This window comes from Centrocercus urophasianus, unplaced genomic scaffold (genome assembly GCF_019232065.1).
Source record: "Centrocercus urophasianus isolate 14NV4802_14NV808 unplaced genomic scaffold, USGS_Curo_1.0 seq_13, whole genome shotgun sequence".
Taxonomy (NCBI): domain Eukaryota; kingdom Metazoa; phylum Chordata; class Aves; order Galliformes; family Phasianidae; genus Centrocercus; species Centrocercus urophasianus.
In genome coordinates this window covers 51,648,975-51,665,158 of record NW_024884475.1, presented here as the reverse complement: position 1 = coordinate 51,665,158, position 16,184 = coordinate 51,648,975, and the positions used below count along the sequence as shown (strand labels likewise).

The window sequence follows — 16,184 nt, the reverse complement described above, 5'->3', positions numbered from 1 at the left end:
AGGAAGAGGAGCAGACGGCAGCGCCTGAACCTCTGTACGGCTCTGCTGTGAGGAACGTACAAAGGGGCTTCACAAACAGAGAGAACCTTTCAGATAAATCATGGCCTCGTTTTGCGTACTCAAGTTTCGGGAGTACAGGATCCATGCTGGCAGCAAGTCGAACATGTTCGTTTGGGACTTCAAAAGAAAATGAGTTTCCGTTGTCGGATCCCTGAGCTTGCCACGTTGTTTGAAGTACTGCATTAAAACCCAGGTTTGGAGACTGGCTTTTTTTTTTTTTTTTTTTTTTTTTTAGTACATGTTACTGCTGTCATCTTGCATCTTTTTACAACTGCATGAGAACAAACTGTGCTGAAGGAAGGTGAAGGAAAAAAATGCTGGTTGAAAACTTCTGTTTTCTCTTGCCTTCTGTGAAGGGCCAGATATCTCTTTCACTCAGCGCTTTCCCCGGCCAGGCCCAGAAGCTCAGCTCTCTTTCATAACATCTGCTGATTAGCATCACTTGGATGAATCTGCATAATCCCCTCTCCCTTGTTCCACCAAATGGAGATGAGTGAAAAACCATGGGAGAAGCAAGGGGAACTCGAGGCCCTTGCAGACCCAGCCTTCAATCCACATCATTCCCAAGCGTAGGGAGGAATTCTGACCCCCCTCCGGTGCTTCTGCCCTCAGCTGTTGAGCCCAGGCTTGTTAGGAAACTTTATTTTTATGGCAGTGGTTCCCAAAATGCAGCTGTATCATTTCAGTAGCAAGGCTTCTCTTGTTACACTGAATTTTTGTTGAATATTATTTCTGTTTCTTACTCGAGAAGGCCGTTTTTTCTTTCCTCCTGCAGTCAGATGTACAGTGCAAATGGCACAGACAGTGCCTCCTATTGTGGCTCAGGCTCAAGGCTTCACATATGTAAAATGTGACTTGCAGCACTTTCTTTGAAGCCTAACCGCAGCCAGGGAGCTGTAATTGCAGTCTTTGATTGCGCCGACTTCGCTTGTGGATTGGGCTTTGCTAGGGCATGCCTTGCTTGGCCAGACTTCAGCTACAGCCCCCCAGTGAAGCCTTAGATGTGGGAAGTCTTCAGTCTCCTCAGCTCATGCCTGTGGTTTCTTGAAAAGAATCCTGATTTGACCTGTTTTCTATCTGTAAGGCAACACCGTCCTCATTCCTATTTTTTAGGTATTATTTAGTTTATCAGCAGTGGAAGCAATTTCCAGCGTGTAGCTGTAATGAGCAGCTGGGAAAAGGCTGGGTTCTAGATGCTGTTTTCAGGATAGCCAGTGTGTAATTTTCTGTATTGCAGCATTTGCTTACAAACAATCTCTGTGCCTGACCCCTCGCAGATTAGAGTACTATCTGCAATCTCCCCACTGGAAAGGAGGCTGCTTAGGCGTAGGGAGAGGTTGTGGAAAAGAGGCAGCAGCTGCTGATGCGGCGCTTGGATGAGAGAGAAGCGCCGGCCACTGGTGGAGAAAGCCGAGGGCCAGAGCAAGGCCGCAGCCGTTATTTTAACCTCCTGACTTCAAAGACATCTTGCTGGTAAGGGAAGGGGGGAGGAGGCAGGGAACCATCTCAACAGAAGAGCATTTCATTTCCTTCAGTGAAGTAGACATTCCTGGCTGCTAATGGGGAGTAGCTCTGAATCACAGCGCTTGTATCAGACTGCTGTGAACTACTGGCCTGGCGCCTCAAGGCCATTCCTCAACAGGAAGCTGAATGTTTTCATGTAAGACTGAGAGGAAAACCTTCCCAGGAAGAGCAACCTGGACCAAACCTTTGAAAATCTGGGATGAAAAGGCACAAAATAAATATAAAGCTGCAGGGTGCTCTCCCCAGTGTTCCTCTGCTGTTTGCTTGGCCCCTCTTTCGTGCTCCTTGGAAAGGTAGAGCCCTTCGTAGCTCTTTGATCCACATGTGTTACAGAGCACTCTGCTACTTCTTCTATTTATTTATTTATTTAATAATAATAATTTAAAAAAAAAAAAAAAAGAAGCAGGAAGCTCAGAAGGCTTTTTTTAGTTGGGACTTGTGCTGGTTTTATGAGGAAATAGGAACTGAATTAGTCAGTGCAGACCACCTCCGTTGAAACTGCTGGTTTTCCAGTGGACTTTCAGCTGTGCTGTTTCAAGAGGCCACAGCAGCTTTAAATGTCCTTTTGTGGCCTACCGACAGCAGGTGAAAGTCATTCACTACATACCAAGGGATGGTGGCATTTGGGGGAAGAACATCCTCCTTCAAATTAAGGCTGTGCAGTACAGCTTCATCTAAAGCTCATGCTTGTTCCTTCTGTCTTTGTAACTAAATGCAGTGTCCTCCAGCTTTCCCCTTCCCTCAAACAGTGGTCACCTAGGTGGCTCCCACCAAGCAGACAACTTGTTTAGTAAGATTTTGGGTTCTCATCTAGTGCTCACTAAACTCAGAAGGTCCAAAATGAGTTTTGGGGATTTTCTACCCTGGAACCATTATAACTCCTCATTCAGTAGCAGTACTCAAACCAGTATGGGAAAAAGTGTTACAATGGCCTACACTCAAGCCACAGGGCATGGGGGCAGGGGGTGGGACTCAGTTACAAATGGCCTTTGTTTACGTAGTACTGCTGTAATACTCGCTGATTATTTCTGCTTGTGGCTCCTATGTGCTCGGTCATTCAATTACAATTAGTATGACAGGGTACACACAGTTGGCAAATTCTGGTAACAGAAATTTGAGTTGTGGCTTAAAAAGCCAATTTCTTCATCAACTTGTTCTGTCTTGCCTTGCATGATTCAAGGTGTCAGCAGTGCATCTTCTCTAAGCAGTTTGTGCATCTCACCTTCTCCACTGAATTGCATTTCTGTTCTAATTTTGGTCATTCCTTAAAGCTGTTCCTTGACCTGCTTGTTTGGCAGTAGGCAGTACCTGGAGGAGGCCTAGAGGCTCACGTAGTTTTTTGAGATACTGCTAATCCCAAAACCATGGGATTCCATCTGTGGAAAATGCCTGACTCACCAGGCAGTCCCTGGGTCAGAAGGGCAGGGTGATGGCTGAGTCAGCAGTTGCATAAGTCAGCTGATGTAACCCAGAGACCTAATGCTGAACAACAGTACCTCTCTACAGGGAAGGATCAATAGCCACAGGCTTGCGCTATTGGCCTTTTCACATGGTGTAAGAACAGGCCCAAAATCATAGTGAACCGTGCTGCTGGGTGAGAGGCCTGATGGCTGCCTGCAGCTGGAAGATGTACCCTGCATTGCCAGAGAGCAGAATAAGTCCTCCTCAGCATAGGGTCACTGTTCAGAAAGTCTCTCCCACTTGGCCCAGCTGCTTACAGAAGACAGTGTTGCTTCATTTCTACAGAGCAGAGCTTGAGGCTCTGAACTAGAGATTAAATGACCTTAACTGCTGTGGTAAGTGCTAAAGCCTGAGGATGTCTGATTTTGTAGCAGGTATCTGTGTCAAATGTTGTAGATAGACAAATTAAATCCACTACAGAAAGGAATTACTTATGTAATATGCTGAACGTCTAAACAGCTGTAAAAAATGCTTTCTAGTTGTTGAGGACATCTACTTACAATCCAAAGTACTTTCCTGCATGAAACAAAACCATGAATAATCTTGCAAACTTCAAGCAACTGCAAATAGCAATGCTCTGCACTTAAGTGGGACACTGCAAATGTATGTCATACTCTGCACCATAACAGTCACCCATCACTGTATATTTCCCACAGGACAGCTTCTTTGAAGAGCTTTTTTTAAAAAAAAATATTCATATAGTATTTATCTCTGTCTCTCTCTCTCTTTCTCCTTACTCTGTAGGTGGGAAAAGAAATGCTTTCTCAACTTGCAAAGCAAAGGCGGCGACACCAGGACCCCTGCTGGAGATGGAAGCTTGTTAAACCCTAGGTGTGTCCTTCATCCACACAGACCACCCCCAAGGAGTCTGTCTAGGATGTCATTCACCCTGATGTCACTGCTAAAGACACTGAATCATAAAGACAATCACTGCCAAAATCCTTCACTATCACGAGGTCCAGCCCTGATATAAATAGAGCAAATAAGCTCCCGGGTCAGCAGAGCAGCTTTTGTCTTCACTCCACCTCTGCCTTGCACTCTTAAGCCCTCGTCTCATCTGTGTCCATGTTGAGTCAGCAAACAAAGTAGCGTGGCTGTCTCTGCCTGCTTCAGCCAACAGAGTAACTTAGAGCACCGCTGCCCCATACAGCACATCGAGGAATGGAATTTGCCTGGACCAGGACAACACACTCAAAACTTCTTTTTATTTAATGGTGCGACAGGATCAATTTTGGTTTTAGCTTTTTTAAGAAACTTGAATGCTTTCATATTTTAACTTTTAGTTTGTAATTTCCTTGGTGTATATTTTACTAGGTATGAGCTTTTAAACAACTGTCAAAAATCTGAACTACTTTTTAAATAAAGGGGTTTATTTTCCTTTTTTTTTTTTTTTTTTTTTTTTTTTCCTGCCAGAGGAAAAGCCTGTATGGAAAAAAGGTGGCTTTTTTGTTAAACTACTTGTAACAAATAGTGGCCTCTCAGTCTATATAATACAGTGTCATATAGAACTAAATAAATGTAACAACAGTCAGCTGGTCAGTAGCAATGTCAGTCTTGCATCACCTCCTCTGTAAAAATAAGCAATACATCCAGCAAATCTGACTGCAGTGAGTTCTCCTTCTCACCCATCACCCTTCTCCTTGTAAAAAGCCCAGCACTTGAATTATTACTTCAATTGTTCTGTATTTGTATCTGTTTTTGTTAGCCTGTTAGTGGGATTTTATGCCAGTTGTTGAAATGAGCATTGATGTACCCATTTTTTAAAATAGTAAGGCACAGCCTCGGCCAAAAATACTGTCAATCTGTTTTTTTTTTTTGTCATTCCAGTTTGAGTTAATGTGCTGAGCATTTTGGGTTTTTGTTTTTGTTTTTTTTGTTTGTTTTGTTTTGGTTTTTTGTTTTTTTAATAAAAGCTTTGTAATAAAACAAAAGTCAAGTGTCTGGCTTAAGAAAGAAACGAGTCACACCTGGAAGAGATGAATCCCTAGAAAGTAGATGCAAGTCCGCAAAGGTGCAGTCACTTCTAAGACTGCAGGCTTTTGGCTCAGTGTCTCCTTGTAGAAAATGCACTGTTTTGATTTGTCTGTATGGAACTTTTCTTCCTGAAGAGAGGAAGAGGAAGGAATTGGTAGAGCCAGTGCTACCTTCACAGCTAGAATTGGCCCAACTAGAAATACCAGCCTCCCCCTATCCCAGTTTTCCTACTAAAAAATCTCAGTGAAAGCATAAGTGGTTTTAAGCTGATTGTGGATTCCCTTCTTTCTGGATGCCATGTATGTCCATGTAAGGAGTAGGAGCCTATATTTGAATGTCTTATAGCTGCCTAAGTCTTCCAGGGAGCCATCAGGGAGAGGAGCACAGTGCCACAGCATGGCCTGCTACTGCTAATGGCAATCATGAGAGACACCCCCGCATCAGTAAGCAGCCATCTGCACTCTTAGAGCACATTGAGGTTTTACTGGCTCAGGCCAGACACCACCAGTGACTTGTCTCATACCTCTTCCCTTTGGTTCAGGGACTGGCATTTCACAGCTCTGAGAGCCAGACAGGGCTGCCAGACTTCTACTAAAGGACTTCAAGTGAGGAAAAAAACCACTGCAGCCTCAGGTAAACTATTCCAATGACTGATGAGCACCACTGCAAAAGCATCACTAAGAACTGTAAGGTAAATAAGCATGCCTGCTATCTTGAATCTTGTTTGGTGTGGGACTGGCCCAAGTCAAGCTTGAGCTACAAGAAAATCACATAGGTATGTTACTCCCTGAGGAAGCTTTGTCATTAGATTGTCTATAACTGACTCTGAAACTACATTGTGTAAGAAGAAAAAATGTCATGCTTGAGAATATTATACGACAGCTTCCTTATAAACCAGCACACACCTCACAGACTCAATTGTACCAGCGTGGCCAGCATGTTAGTGTCTGTGATACTTATTTCTAGTAACTAGTGATTACTTTAAAGGACTGAAAGTGCTCTCAAGTGGCAGGAGAAAAGACTGGGAGAACAGCAGCTGCATACTGCAGTTTCACAAGAGACAGCTCTATTTGCATTCTTGTTCATCCCAGCTCTTGCTGGAAACCTGGTTGGATGTCAGTCTGGGGTTTGTTTGTTCACTTTTTGAGTTTTCCTTGTTTGTTTAAGGAGAAAAATAAGCAAGTACTTTAGTGCTGGAATTGTTCTAAATCAGGAATAAGTGCAGCGAGTTCTGTAAATTGCATGTTTCAAAGATAACAGTTCTCTTTAAAACACCACTACTTTATTTAGTTATTGGAACAACTTCATTTTTGGGGAGCTACTTAAAAAGCCACTTACTCATTTTGCAATAAAATAAAATAAGATGTTCCCAACAGAAATGTTAGCTGCAAGTAGCAAGCTGTCCCAAATACACTACATAGTCAACAGTCGCCTGCCTTGAGGTTGAAAGGTCCTTCAGCTCTGTCAGTGAAGGAGAAAAGAATTCAGGAGCTAAAAATAACATCTCTGCTGTTAACATAGGATGAGCGAGCACCATGTGTTGGACTCATTCACAGATCAAAGACCTTTCACATAATAGCAACTGTGGAAAAGGTGAACTAATACGCAAAGCACCCAAAACAAGCTAAGCACGCTGTCCTGGAATACCCTCCGTGACTTCGGTCAGTGGCCAGCTGACTTGAGCCCTCCCTGTGCTGCACCAGCTTGCCCATGGAGACACTCAAGTTAGTAAAAATGGCCCCATGATGATGGTGCTACATGGGCAGTCACACTAGGTTTAAATCCTTGTCACACTGGGGTGTGACTCAAAACCAACTTCTGAATTCCTAACATGAATTTTAGGTAGAATTTCACATTTAACAAATTCACTGTTGGGTGCCTAAGGGAGATGAATACTTCCCATTTCCCACAGAAAAGGTCTTTAAGGATGTAAATGCTCCTATCTAATGGCTGACTATCCTGATGCTTTGGCATACATGGTGCAAACCCACCCACTCCCCCCATACTCCGTCCCATGCGCTGCACATGGCAGGCACCAAAGGCAGTTCCACACAGGTATTCCCATTCATAAGGACAGAAGATACTCCGGTAGCTGGGGAACACACATCCTCTCCTGTCACTGAACAAAACAGAAGGGCAAAGACAAAACCAGGCAGTTGAGCCAGAACTGATAATGGCTAACCAGGCCAACACCACCGGATGATCTGGCTCCTCAGCCTTCTAGATCACCTGGACAAGAGCCGTTTCCTTTCTGTTATGTAAAAGAACAACGTCCCCAGGCTAACTTTTGTTCCTTATACAGCAAGAGATGGAGATTCACCAATTAGACTTACAGGAACTTTCCATCTCTAGAGGAATTATCTGCTATTGTATTTTGTAGGATTAACAAATAGAAAAGGCAGTAAGTTAGCTGCACAAGTCACACCTTGGTGGGCAGCTGAATTTGCAGTAAATGTGGGAGCTTCAGGATCCGATCATTTCTCAATGCTGCATGACAACAGAATCCAGAGCATCAATCATCCGCACTCCTCTGAAACCACCACAGCACATAAGGCTTTGAAGCAACCATTCTCTGTTTTCTGGTGGCCTCCCACTCTGATCTTTAGAGCAGCTAATTACACTAGATCAAGGCAGGCAGAAAATGAGGGATGCTGCAGAGACTAAGAAAAGGCCAGCAGCCCCTCAGTAACGTTACTAAAGTTTTTTTTTCCTATGCTCACAAGTGGGCCACCGGGTCAGACAGCCTCCCCTCTTGTGTAACTACTGAGCATGAAGTAGGAACACGATGGAGGAAGAAACTGCTCCACAAACAAACTGCCAGAAGCCTGTCAGCTACGAACACATCGCTCCTAGTGAGCAACTAAATGACTGGGCTAACAAGGCAGATGCCAGCCACAAGAAGAGCAGCTCTGACAGGAAAATGGCCTGCTCTATACAGACATTCTGAGATGAAGCCAGAAGTGCCTGAACACATTTTTCCACATGACAGGCTGGGAAGAGAAACTCTGGATTAAGGTATAAATTTACCCCCTTGTTCTCCTCATAGATACAAAAATCTTTAGAAAGTACATACAGCCCCAGGAAAAGAGATGCATCTGCCACCAGTATCAGAAATGAACCTTTTAAGCACCGGATTCCAGCCAGGTCAAAGCAAGGGCTAAAATTCTGCTGTCCATTCTTCCAGGTAAATACTCATACCTTGGCTCCATGAGCTTTAGATGCCATCTTCTCTCTGGTTGGCATTCTCCTAGGACAACCATAACTTCAGTGAGTCGTAGAAGCAGGATCTGCTTGGGAGAGATAACAGCCACTGCTTACCTGCTCTGGGACACTAAGGTTATCTCCCTGTGAGTGATGTGCTATAAAACACATGATGATAAACTCATGGATCCCACCTCCTAGAAACCCAACACATACAAATGAGCAACAGGTTTGCTCATTCCTCTCAACATGAACCAACAGAACTAGGAGTAAAGTTTCCATCTATCACATGCCAGAAGAAGGACTCACCGAGAGCTGGTCTGTCCTCCTTGCTGTGCTTGACAAAAGCAACCAAAATCACTAGCAGGATAAGAAAAAAATAATTACTCCAGAACTCGATGGTGGTCAAGATACAAGAGAGGCAACTCTTCGGACTAGCTTCCCACATACACATAAACTGACTAAAAAGTCCTGCAGGATATTCACTAGCCTGACATAGTACCATCTCTGCATCTTCTACCGAGAGAAACAAGGACTGAGATCCTGGCAGAGCAACATGTGACATATGAGTTAATTCTTCTAATAACTTGTCTATGAAAGTGAGGTGCTAGATAACAAAACAGGAGACACCAGAACACAGCTGGAGCTACACCACTTGGCTTAGACCAAGTTTTTAAGTCTGAGATGGACAAGATTCTTAAAATCTAGATGTTTCTTCTGCTATGTTGTTATAAGTTTGCTCATTCTCTCCTCCTGCAACGTTTTACCCTGTCATGAGTGAAATGATCAGCAACAAGTTCTTCTCTTGCCCCTCAACCCTGAATTACATAGGCAGCAATTTTACTTGCAGACAAACCATGCATGAGGAATCACAGAATGGCCGCTGCTTTTTTCAGGCCTGTAAAAACCAGCTAGTTCAAATTCTACATAGCCTTGTAGTGCCTTGTCCTGATAGAATTCATAGTTGGAACGTCTTAATCAAAGGTCCCTCAACAACTTTAACAATCAGTGTTTGTAGTTAGTCTGAAGGCACAGATTTTGTAAGAAACATTTTGACACATGGTTTAAAAACTTCCATTTCTGTGAGACCAGTGCATTAGCATGACTCAGAACTAGTACAACTCACATCACTCAGTTAACCACTAAGCAGTCTCACGCTTCCGACGCTAATATTCTATATATTTTTTTCAAGTATGAATTTACTGAAATTACTTACTGAAACAAAATGGCAAATAGATTTCTCAATATCCAAGCATCTGTTTTTCCTCTGCTCCACTCCATTTCACTCCTGCTCAAGGGTTTCTGTCCTCCCATTTCTCTCTCACCTTTTGCTGACACCCTTGCTCCTGCCCTGCCTTCATGGGCAGCTGGAACTTCTCTGCTGAGAGAACAGCACTGTTAAGCACTCTCTCACATCAGGAAACAGTCTGTCTTTTCCAATGACCTGATGTTGTGTTTGCTATGCTCATAGAAAGATAAACTTCAAATCTAGCACAGGTCTAACACATACTCTGTATCTTCATCCAGCACAGATTGGAAATAAATACCATTTGAAGACAGAATGGGCAAAAATACCACTTTCTTCTCCAGTCATTTTAAGAAAAGGATTCCCTAAATGCATTCTAGGGATGCTAATTCCTTAGCTTACAGATTTGCTTAGAGGATCAGATACTACAGCAATATATAGCTATGTGAACCGCGGATAGAAAAAAATACATTTTAAGTGAGGTGCATACAACTGTGCTACAATTAGTTATAACTGTTACTGCACAATTAAATAAGCATGGACTGTATTCATCATCCCACACAAAGAATTCTTCAAGTGACCTCACTCCAATGCTGCTTTGCTAGCTTTGCCATTTTTATTTAGGAGGTACCTCAGTTCCAGAGGCAATGGTAACAACTCCTGGAATAGTAAGAGAAGAGAGCGATATTATGGCCATGGATTTAAGGGTTTCACTTGAACTGCCTTCTGTTGTAGCATTACTCTCCCAAGAACCCAGGGAAGTGTGAAGAGTCAAAGTTCAAATTTTGTCTCCCTCTTTACCATCAGCAGACCTGGCAGGTTCTCCAGAACTTCTCTCCAGAAAACAGAGAAAATGGCTCCTCTTCCCTGCCAAAAACTTACATGAAATATTAGTCGTAAGCCAGGCAGTTCCATGGGCAAGCAAGCCTTAGCACTGACCGCTATACTTCTAGCAGGACAACACCCTGTATGGGCTCTGCATTCATTTAGAATGACAATTCAGTTTTAGTGAATTTAAAGTAAATCCATAATTTCAATATAAATCAGTTGTAAACTGAGCTCAGTGCACACAGTTTATGCATGACTTAAAGTTCTAAGTCAAAGTGATACCAGCCATAGCTATGCCTAATCTTATCTATCATTGCAATAGTTTATTCACGAAAAAGCACAATAAAAGCAATTTTTCAAAATTACAGTCTTTACTGGAAAGTTTCCTCCTTGTAACGTTAGCTGCCACTGCAGGAAAGCTCTGACCTTTGCCAGAAAGCATTGAGCCTGCAGGTGAAGGTTGTATCTAGTGTCATCATTTGACATATTCATCATTCTTTAACATCATTCTTCTCTTCCACCAACATGCTACTTAAAATACCACACACCAATAGGCAAAACAATTTTCTCAGTTCTAAACCTGTGCAAATAATCTTGTAGAGTAGAACTCTGGTCTTAAGGCAAATTTTTCTTCTAAGACAATCAAACGTCCTTACAAAATTAGATCCAAGTAACAATACTGGCTTCAGTTCATAGATTTGCCAGTTTAGAGTCAACAATAGCTTTTAGCTTCAGCCAAAAATAAAAGCAAAGTCTGTAAGAAGAAGAAACACTTCCTCCTCAGTTCCAATTAATGATTAAAAAAAAAAAAAAAAAAAAAAGATGGTATGAGGAAAACTACTCATGTGTAATTAACAGCTGCTTTGCACCCATCTCATATTCTCGTTTTTAAAATAGAATTTACCTGACTAGATTTCAGGATCCACAGTCTTATGCAAATCAGCTCCCTCTCTATGAAGCATCAACTCCCCTGCAGCCTACTACACTTCCCTCAAACCAACTTTTTTTAGGCACTCTGAATGTTCATTGCGTGTTCAACATGTGCTGCTTAGGAATCTCACCCTAAATTGCAAAGAAAACAGAGCTGCATCAGCTTAAAGGAACACATTAGTCCTGTTGTTATCAGAGAAATACCTGTCAGAAACAATTCATCTTTTACAAGCTCTTTAGAGAAAACCAACAATTAAAAAAGGTCTACAAAATATAAATGCAGTCTATCTCTTACACCTGCTTACGTTTGCAGCTTTGTAGGATTCTAGAAAGCATGTCTCAAACAAAGTGAACGTAAAGAAAGCAGCTGAAGACACAGACTTGAAGCTGCCAGTGGTTGGCACGCTGCACACTGAGGAGCCAGGGAAGAGAATGGTCACAGGCCATCCCTTTATTTGCACCAACCCTTCCAGCAGTGGAGCACACAGATCTCAGTCTAAGCACAATCCAGAAACCCACCTATCGTAAGTGTGTGGTTTTACCAATTTCTGTTGCACAAGCATTCAATAGATTTGAGTGCACAAGGATAATAAAGAAAAAAAAAAAAAAAAAAAAAGGGGTGGGGGACTGGGTGCGGATATTTGGTGCTAATTCACCACATGCAAATTCCAGCTGTTCTCTGTAGACCTACCACCAAGCATACAGTTCTTCCCAGAGCTCATGAGAAAGCCTCTTGCTGGTGAAAGTGGTTAATCCACAAGATTTTTGCTGCCAAAGCCAGGACTCTAAATGGGGGGTTTAGGTTACTAACGACAAAAATTTTGCATTCTTTCGCTAGCAAATACCGTAAGGGCTTGTGCATTTACAGAAAACCACCCCAGAAGTGGTTGTTGGCAGAAAAATGGGACCGGAATTAGCAGAAGCTGTTACCAGGCAGGGCAGAGATGCACCAAACAAAGCAGCAAAGAACAACAGGCTCGGAAAAAATCCTATTATCTGGCAGCCTGAAGCAGCCAAAGTAAGCGACAAGTTCTTCAGTGCCTGCCAAGTAAAAACCTTGTGCTAAAATATCCTCCTGTGCCCTGGCCAAACTAAAGCAACTGACCCAAGGCTGGAAACCAAACCTGCTGCCATGCCCTATTTTGATGCCTCACACTACCACTCAGCAAAAGAAACGGCTCCTTTAAGAATTAATTTTGGTGCTTTACATGCCTCCCACCCCAAAAGGAATAAAAATAATAATAATAATAATAATCCAGCCTGCTCAACAGCTTTACAATGCTGGTCTCTGTGCAAAGAATGCACTGCTGTGAGTTATTTGCAATACACAGAAAAAAAAAAAATAGAAAAACTCTAAGGGAACAAAAAAAAAGTAAATTGAACAAGTGCAAAGCGGGTCTATGGGCATACAAACCTCAATCCAATTAATACAGTACCAGTAACAACCCCAGACCTCATCACATATTGTTCCATGACTACACACGTTTAAACTAAGACTCTGCATAGCACTGCGTTTATAAATTGAACAATATAACGGATAAGCCAACATTGCATAAAGAACTTCAGTTTTATGGTGAAATTTGGTAAGAACATCAGATTATTATTATTTTTTTTTATTATTTTTTTTTTTTTTTACAAACATCTTTAAAACTCCCAGATTGCAGTTCTACATAACCCCTTGCTACTGGAACTCAGCAGAAGGCTAAATGCCACTTCCCTCTGGCTGCGATAGCAGGAAAAACTACTGAAGAGACATAACAGAAAACGTCTGGCTCAGGTGTGTTCAATTGCATCTGCTTTTGCCACTGTTAACAGCTCTTCCAAAAAGTACAGAGAAGGATGTGGGCAAACCCACATCTCTAAAATCAGTTGCTGCTGCCAAGCGGCTTTCTCTAGTTGGAGGAACGGCAAGCATGCGTTAAATTTTGGCAATTACGTGCTGATTGCTTAATAAATATTGTTAGTATGAGCATTTACAATAACCATCAGCCATACAGCTACCCTAATGGACAGAGGTATGAAGGGCAATACACTGAGATGCAGGTAACACTCCCTATTTCATCGTGCCACACAGTACGCAGAGAGAAAGGCAAAGACTTCACTAGAGAAAAGCAAGCATCTGGAGTTTAACACGAGCTCTCCAATCTCTTTGTGAGGAAATAATTATTCTTCAAATTAAAAAAAGTCAAAAGTGCTTTCCCAAAACAACAGCAGAAACATCACGCACTTCCCCGTGGCTGATCATCTGCTCATTTATTCCAAGGAACAGCACAGTCCCACCACCTTCACGCTACTGCGTGGCACACAATGAAATGACACTGCCCAGGGGGATTTCAGACCTCAGCATTGCACTGCAATTCCTAAGTAACACAACAGATCACGTGCTAATACCTACATCCTCTGGCACCTACGCTTCTGAGCACAGGAATGCATTACACTGAGTCAGCTTACACTTAACGCATCTGCAGGCTCTACTGACCAGAGACTGGCTCAGTTGGGGACACACAAGACCTTTTCTCAACAGGATTACTGTTTGGCCAGACACACTTGAAACATCTGCTTTTGAAATCCTCTTCTCTTTCTAATTGCAAGTACAGCTTTAACCTGACCATCACCTCTCTGTACACTTGGCTTGATACAGAAAGATTTTGGCTGGTTCTTCTGCAGACTGATAAACACTTAGTAATTTTTATCTACAGAAAAGATAGACTGACAAACCTCGATGTTACAGAGGTACCTGAATGCATGAAAAGAGCATTAACCACAGAACAAACACTGGGAGAAGAAAAAATAACCGAAGAGGATATTAAGAAAACAAACAAACAACTCTGAATGTCAATTTGAAGCCACAACCATTTTTTGCAGATGCCACACTCATCCTTAGAGCACTGGGTTGGTAGTGCTGGATCTCTGGAAGATCTGAAGATGCACTGCTAGGTGCTGGAATTAACTTCAGTCTTGTCAATAGTCAGCCATTTATAGCAACTGGTTTTGGAAGAAAATTTGTATTGTCATTTCAAAACTAATGGGTTAGATGGTTTGGGGAAAAAATCCCAACTTGTCTTTAAGGAAAAGGATACCAGTTCATGTTGTTTCCTGTAGCTGCTAAGTCAACACTTCTTCCTACTGCGTAAAATAAGACATAGGTTCACAAAACTCCCATCTGGACAGAGCTATGCTATTCATTTCAAGGCAGCTACTCATTTCAAGGGGATAAACTACATCAAGAGACAATTAACATATATCAAGTTCTTGGACAACGCTGTTTTCTCAACTGAATTTTCACCCAGCTGATGTTCTGCAAGTCTCCTTAGCAAGGGAAGGAAGAAGCAACATCTACTTTTTACTGTGACTCAAACAGTTAGAAGGCTTCCACGCACCTATTCCATACAGCAAATTGTTATCCATAATATCTAAGAAAATTAATCCCTTACAGCAATAAAAGGAGCTCAGTTTTTGCAAACACAGGCTCAGCTAAGAACTCAGGACTTCTGCACTCAGCAGACAGACATCTGTTGCTGCTGTTCCACATACAAGTACTACTGTGCCCAGTGCCTTTAATGAAGAGTGTTTCATTTGTTAGACCATAGCCAAATTCTAAACTACACTTCATTCTTCTTTGCATGAAACTTTACTGCTGTCTCTTGCACTCCAAACTCTGCAAGTCCCTCATCCAGAACATTCTCCTCCATTCCAATGAGGATCCTGCTTTCAGTTCCCTCTGTAAAGTTTGCTGTACTCTTGTTTTCACCCCAGCCGTGTCAGCAGTGAGGATGACCATAGATGGAGCACATTTGGCAGCTGACATGACCCAGATGCTGAATCTGGAGCTGTCTTCCCAGCTGCAGTAGCTGGGCTCATGTCTGACTCCTCGGCTGTTGATTGTCAAGCTGCTTCCAAGCTGTGCCAAGTGTACATCAAGGCTTTGACGGAAGTGGGGCAAATGCTCTGAATCTGTGAGGTCTGCTGACAAAAAATGGTAATAAAGACTAAAGGTTTTAAAAGCAGGCAATGTGGGAAACCAAATACCCTTACTTCCTTCTTTTCTTATTCCTCATTTTTTCCCACAATCTGATAAAAATTCACGAAGAGCTGAGTGTTGAGAGCAGGGCTAATACACCATGCTTTAGTGTAACATACCAACCAGGCAGGAAGTCCTGCCTTGACAGTCAACACTACACGCAGTGGAAGGCAGCTCACGTACTTCTACACGGGCATAGCAAAGGCTAGGAAACATTATTCACGGAAGAAAACAGAGACAGTCAATTCCTTCATTTTGTTATCCACTCTTTAAGCCTCAGAGACATCTTTAGACTGTTAGGGGTAGTTGTAATTCATCTACAAATCAGGAGTAACTATTTAATACCCTATTTCTGACAAACTCAACTGTACTTCATCAACTGAATCCAACAAGAGATTCCACGCCTCCTCACTGAGGAGCAAAACAAAAGGCTTACCTTGATTTCAATGTCCTCAGTTGTTCAATTATCACTACGTGTTCTGATCTAGATTTAAGGACAAGTATTTGAAGTCCTTCATCTCGTCTCTGCTCATCCTGGCACAGTATTCCACACAGAATAAACTATCCCCATCCAACAGTTAAGTACTTCCAAATAGCCTATTTGCTACAGAGAAAAAGAAGTTTCTTCTGAAATAGCAAGCCAAACTTACAAACACTTCTTGCAGACTTCTTCTGTTTTTACGTGCATATATACTTGACAGGTTTGTAAGCGTCAGAAAATCCCAACACAAATCATGAGTTCTGCTTTTAAACGCTGACACTGGGACCCTCCTGTGTATGTTGACAGCCTGCCAATGCAGGACTGTTTTAAACAATACGGCACTCGAAGAGGTGAATTTGTTCATTCAAACCTTCACGTTAGCATCACGATTAAGGAAAACTCTAATGAAACAACTTGCTGCCTTTCCACCACATTTACCAGAGTGAAAAGAGACTGCC

General features: G+C 42.3%; 1 protein-coding gene across 2 annotated transcripts in view; it reads left to right on the top strand.

Moving 5' to 3' along the window:
• LEF1 (lymphoid enhancer binding factor 1) overlaps positions 1 to 4,836 on the top strand; it is a 53,816-nt gene extending 48,980 nt beyond the window's left edge. For both annotated transcript variants that reach the window (XM_042812053.1, XM_042812052.1), the window contains one exon: positions 3,790 to 4,836. In XM_042812053.1, the coding sequence (XP_042667987.1) occupies positions 3,790 to 3,869 (80 nt within the window). In that variant the 3' untranslated portion in view covers positions 3,870 to 4,836. The remainder of the gene's footprint in view (positions 1 to 3,789) is intronic.
• The last annotated feature ends 11,348 nt before the right edge of the window (positions 4,837 to 16,184 follow it).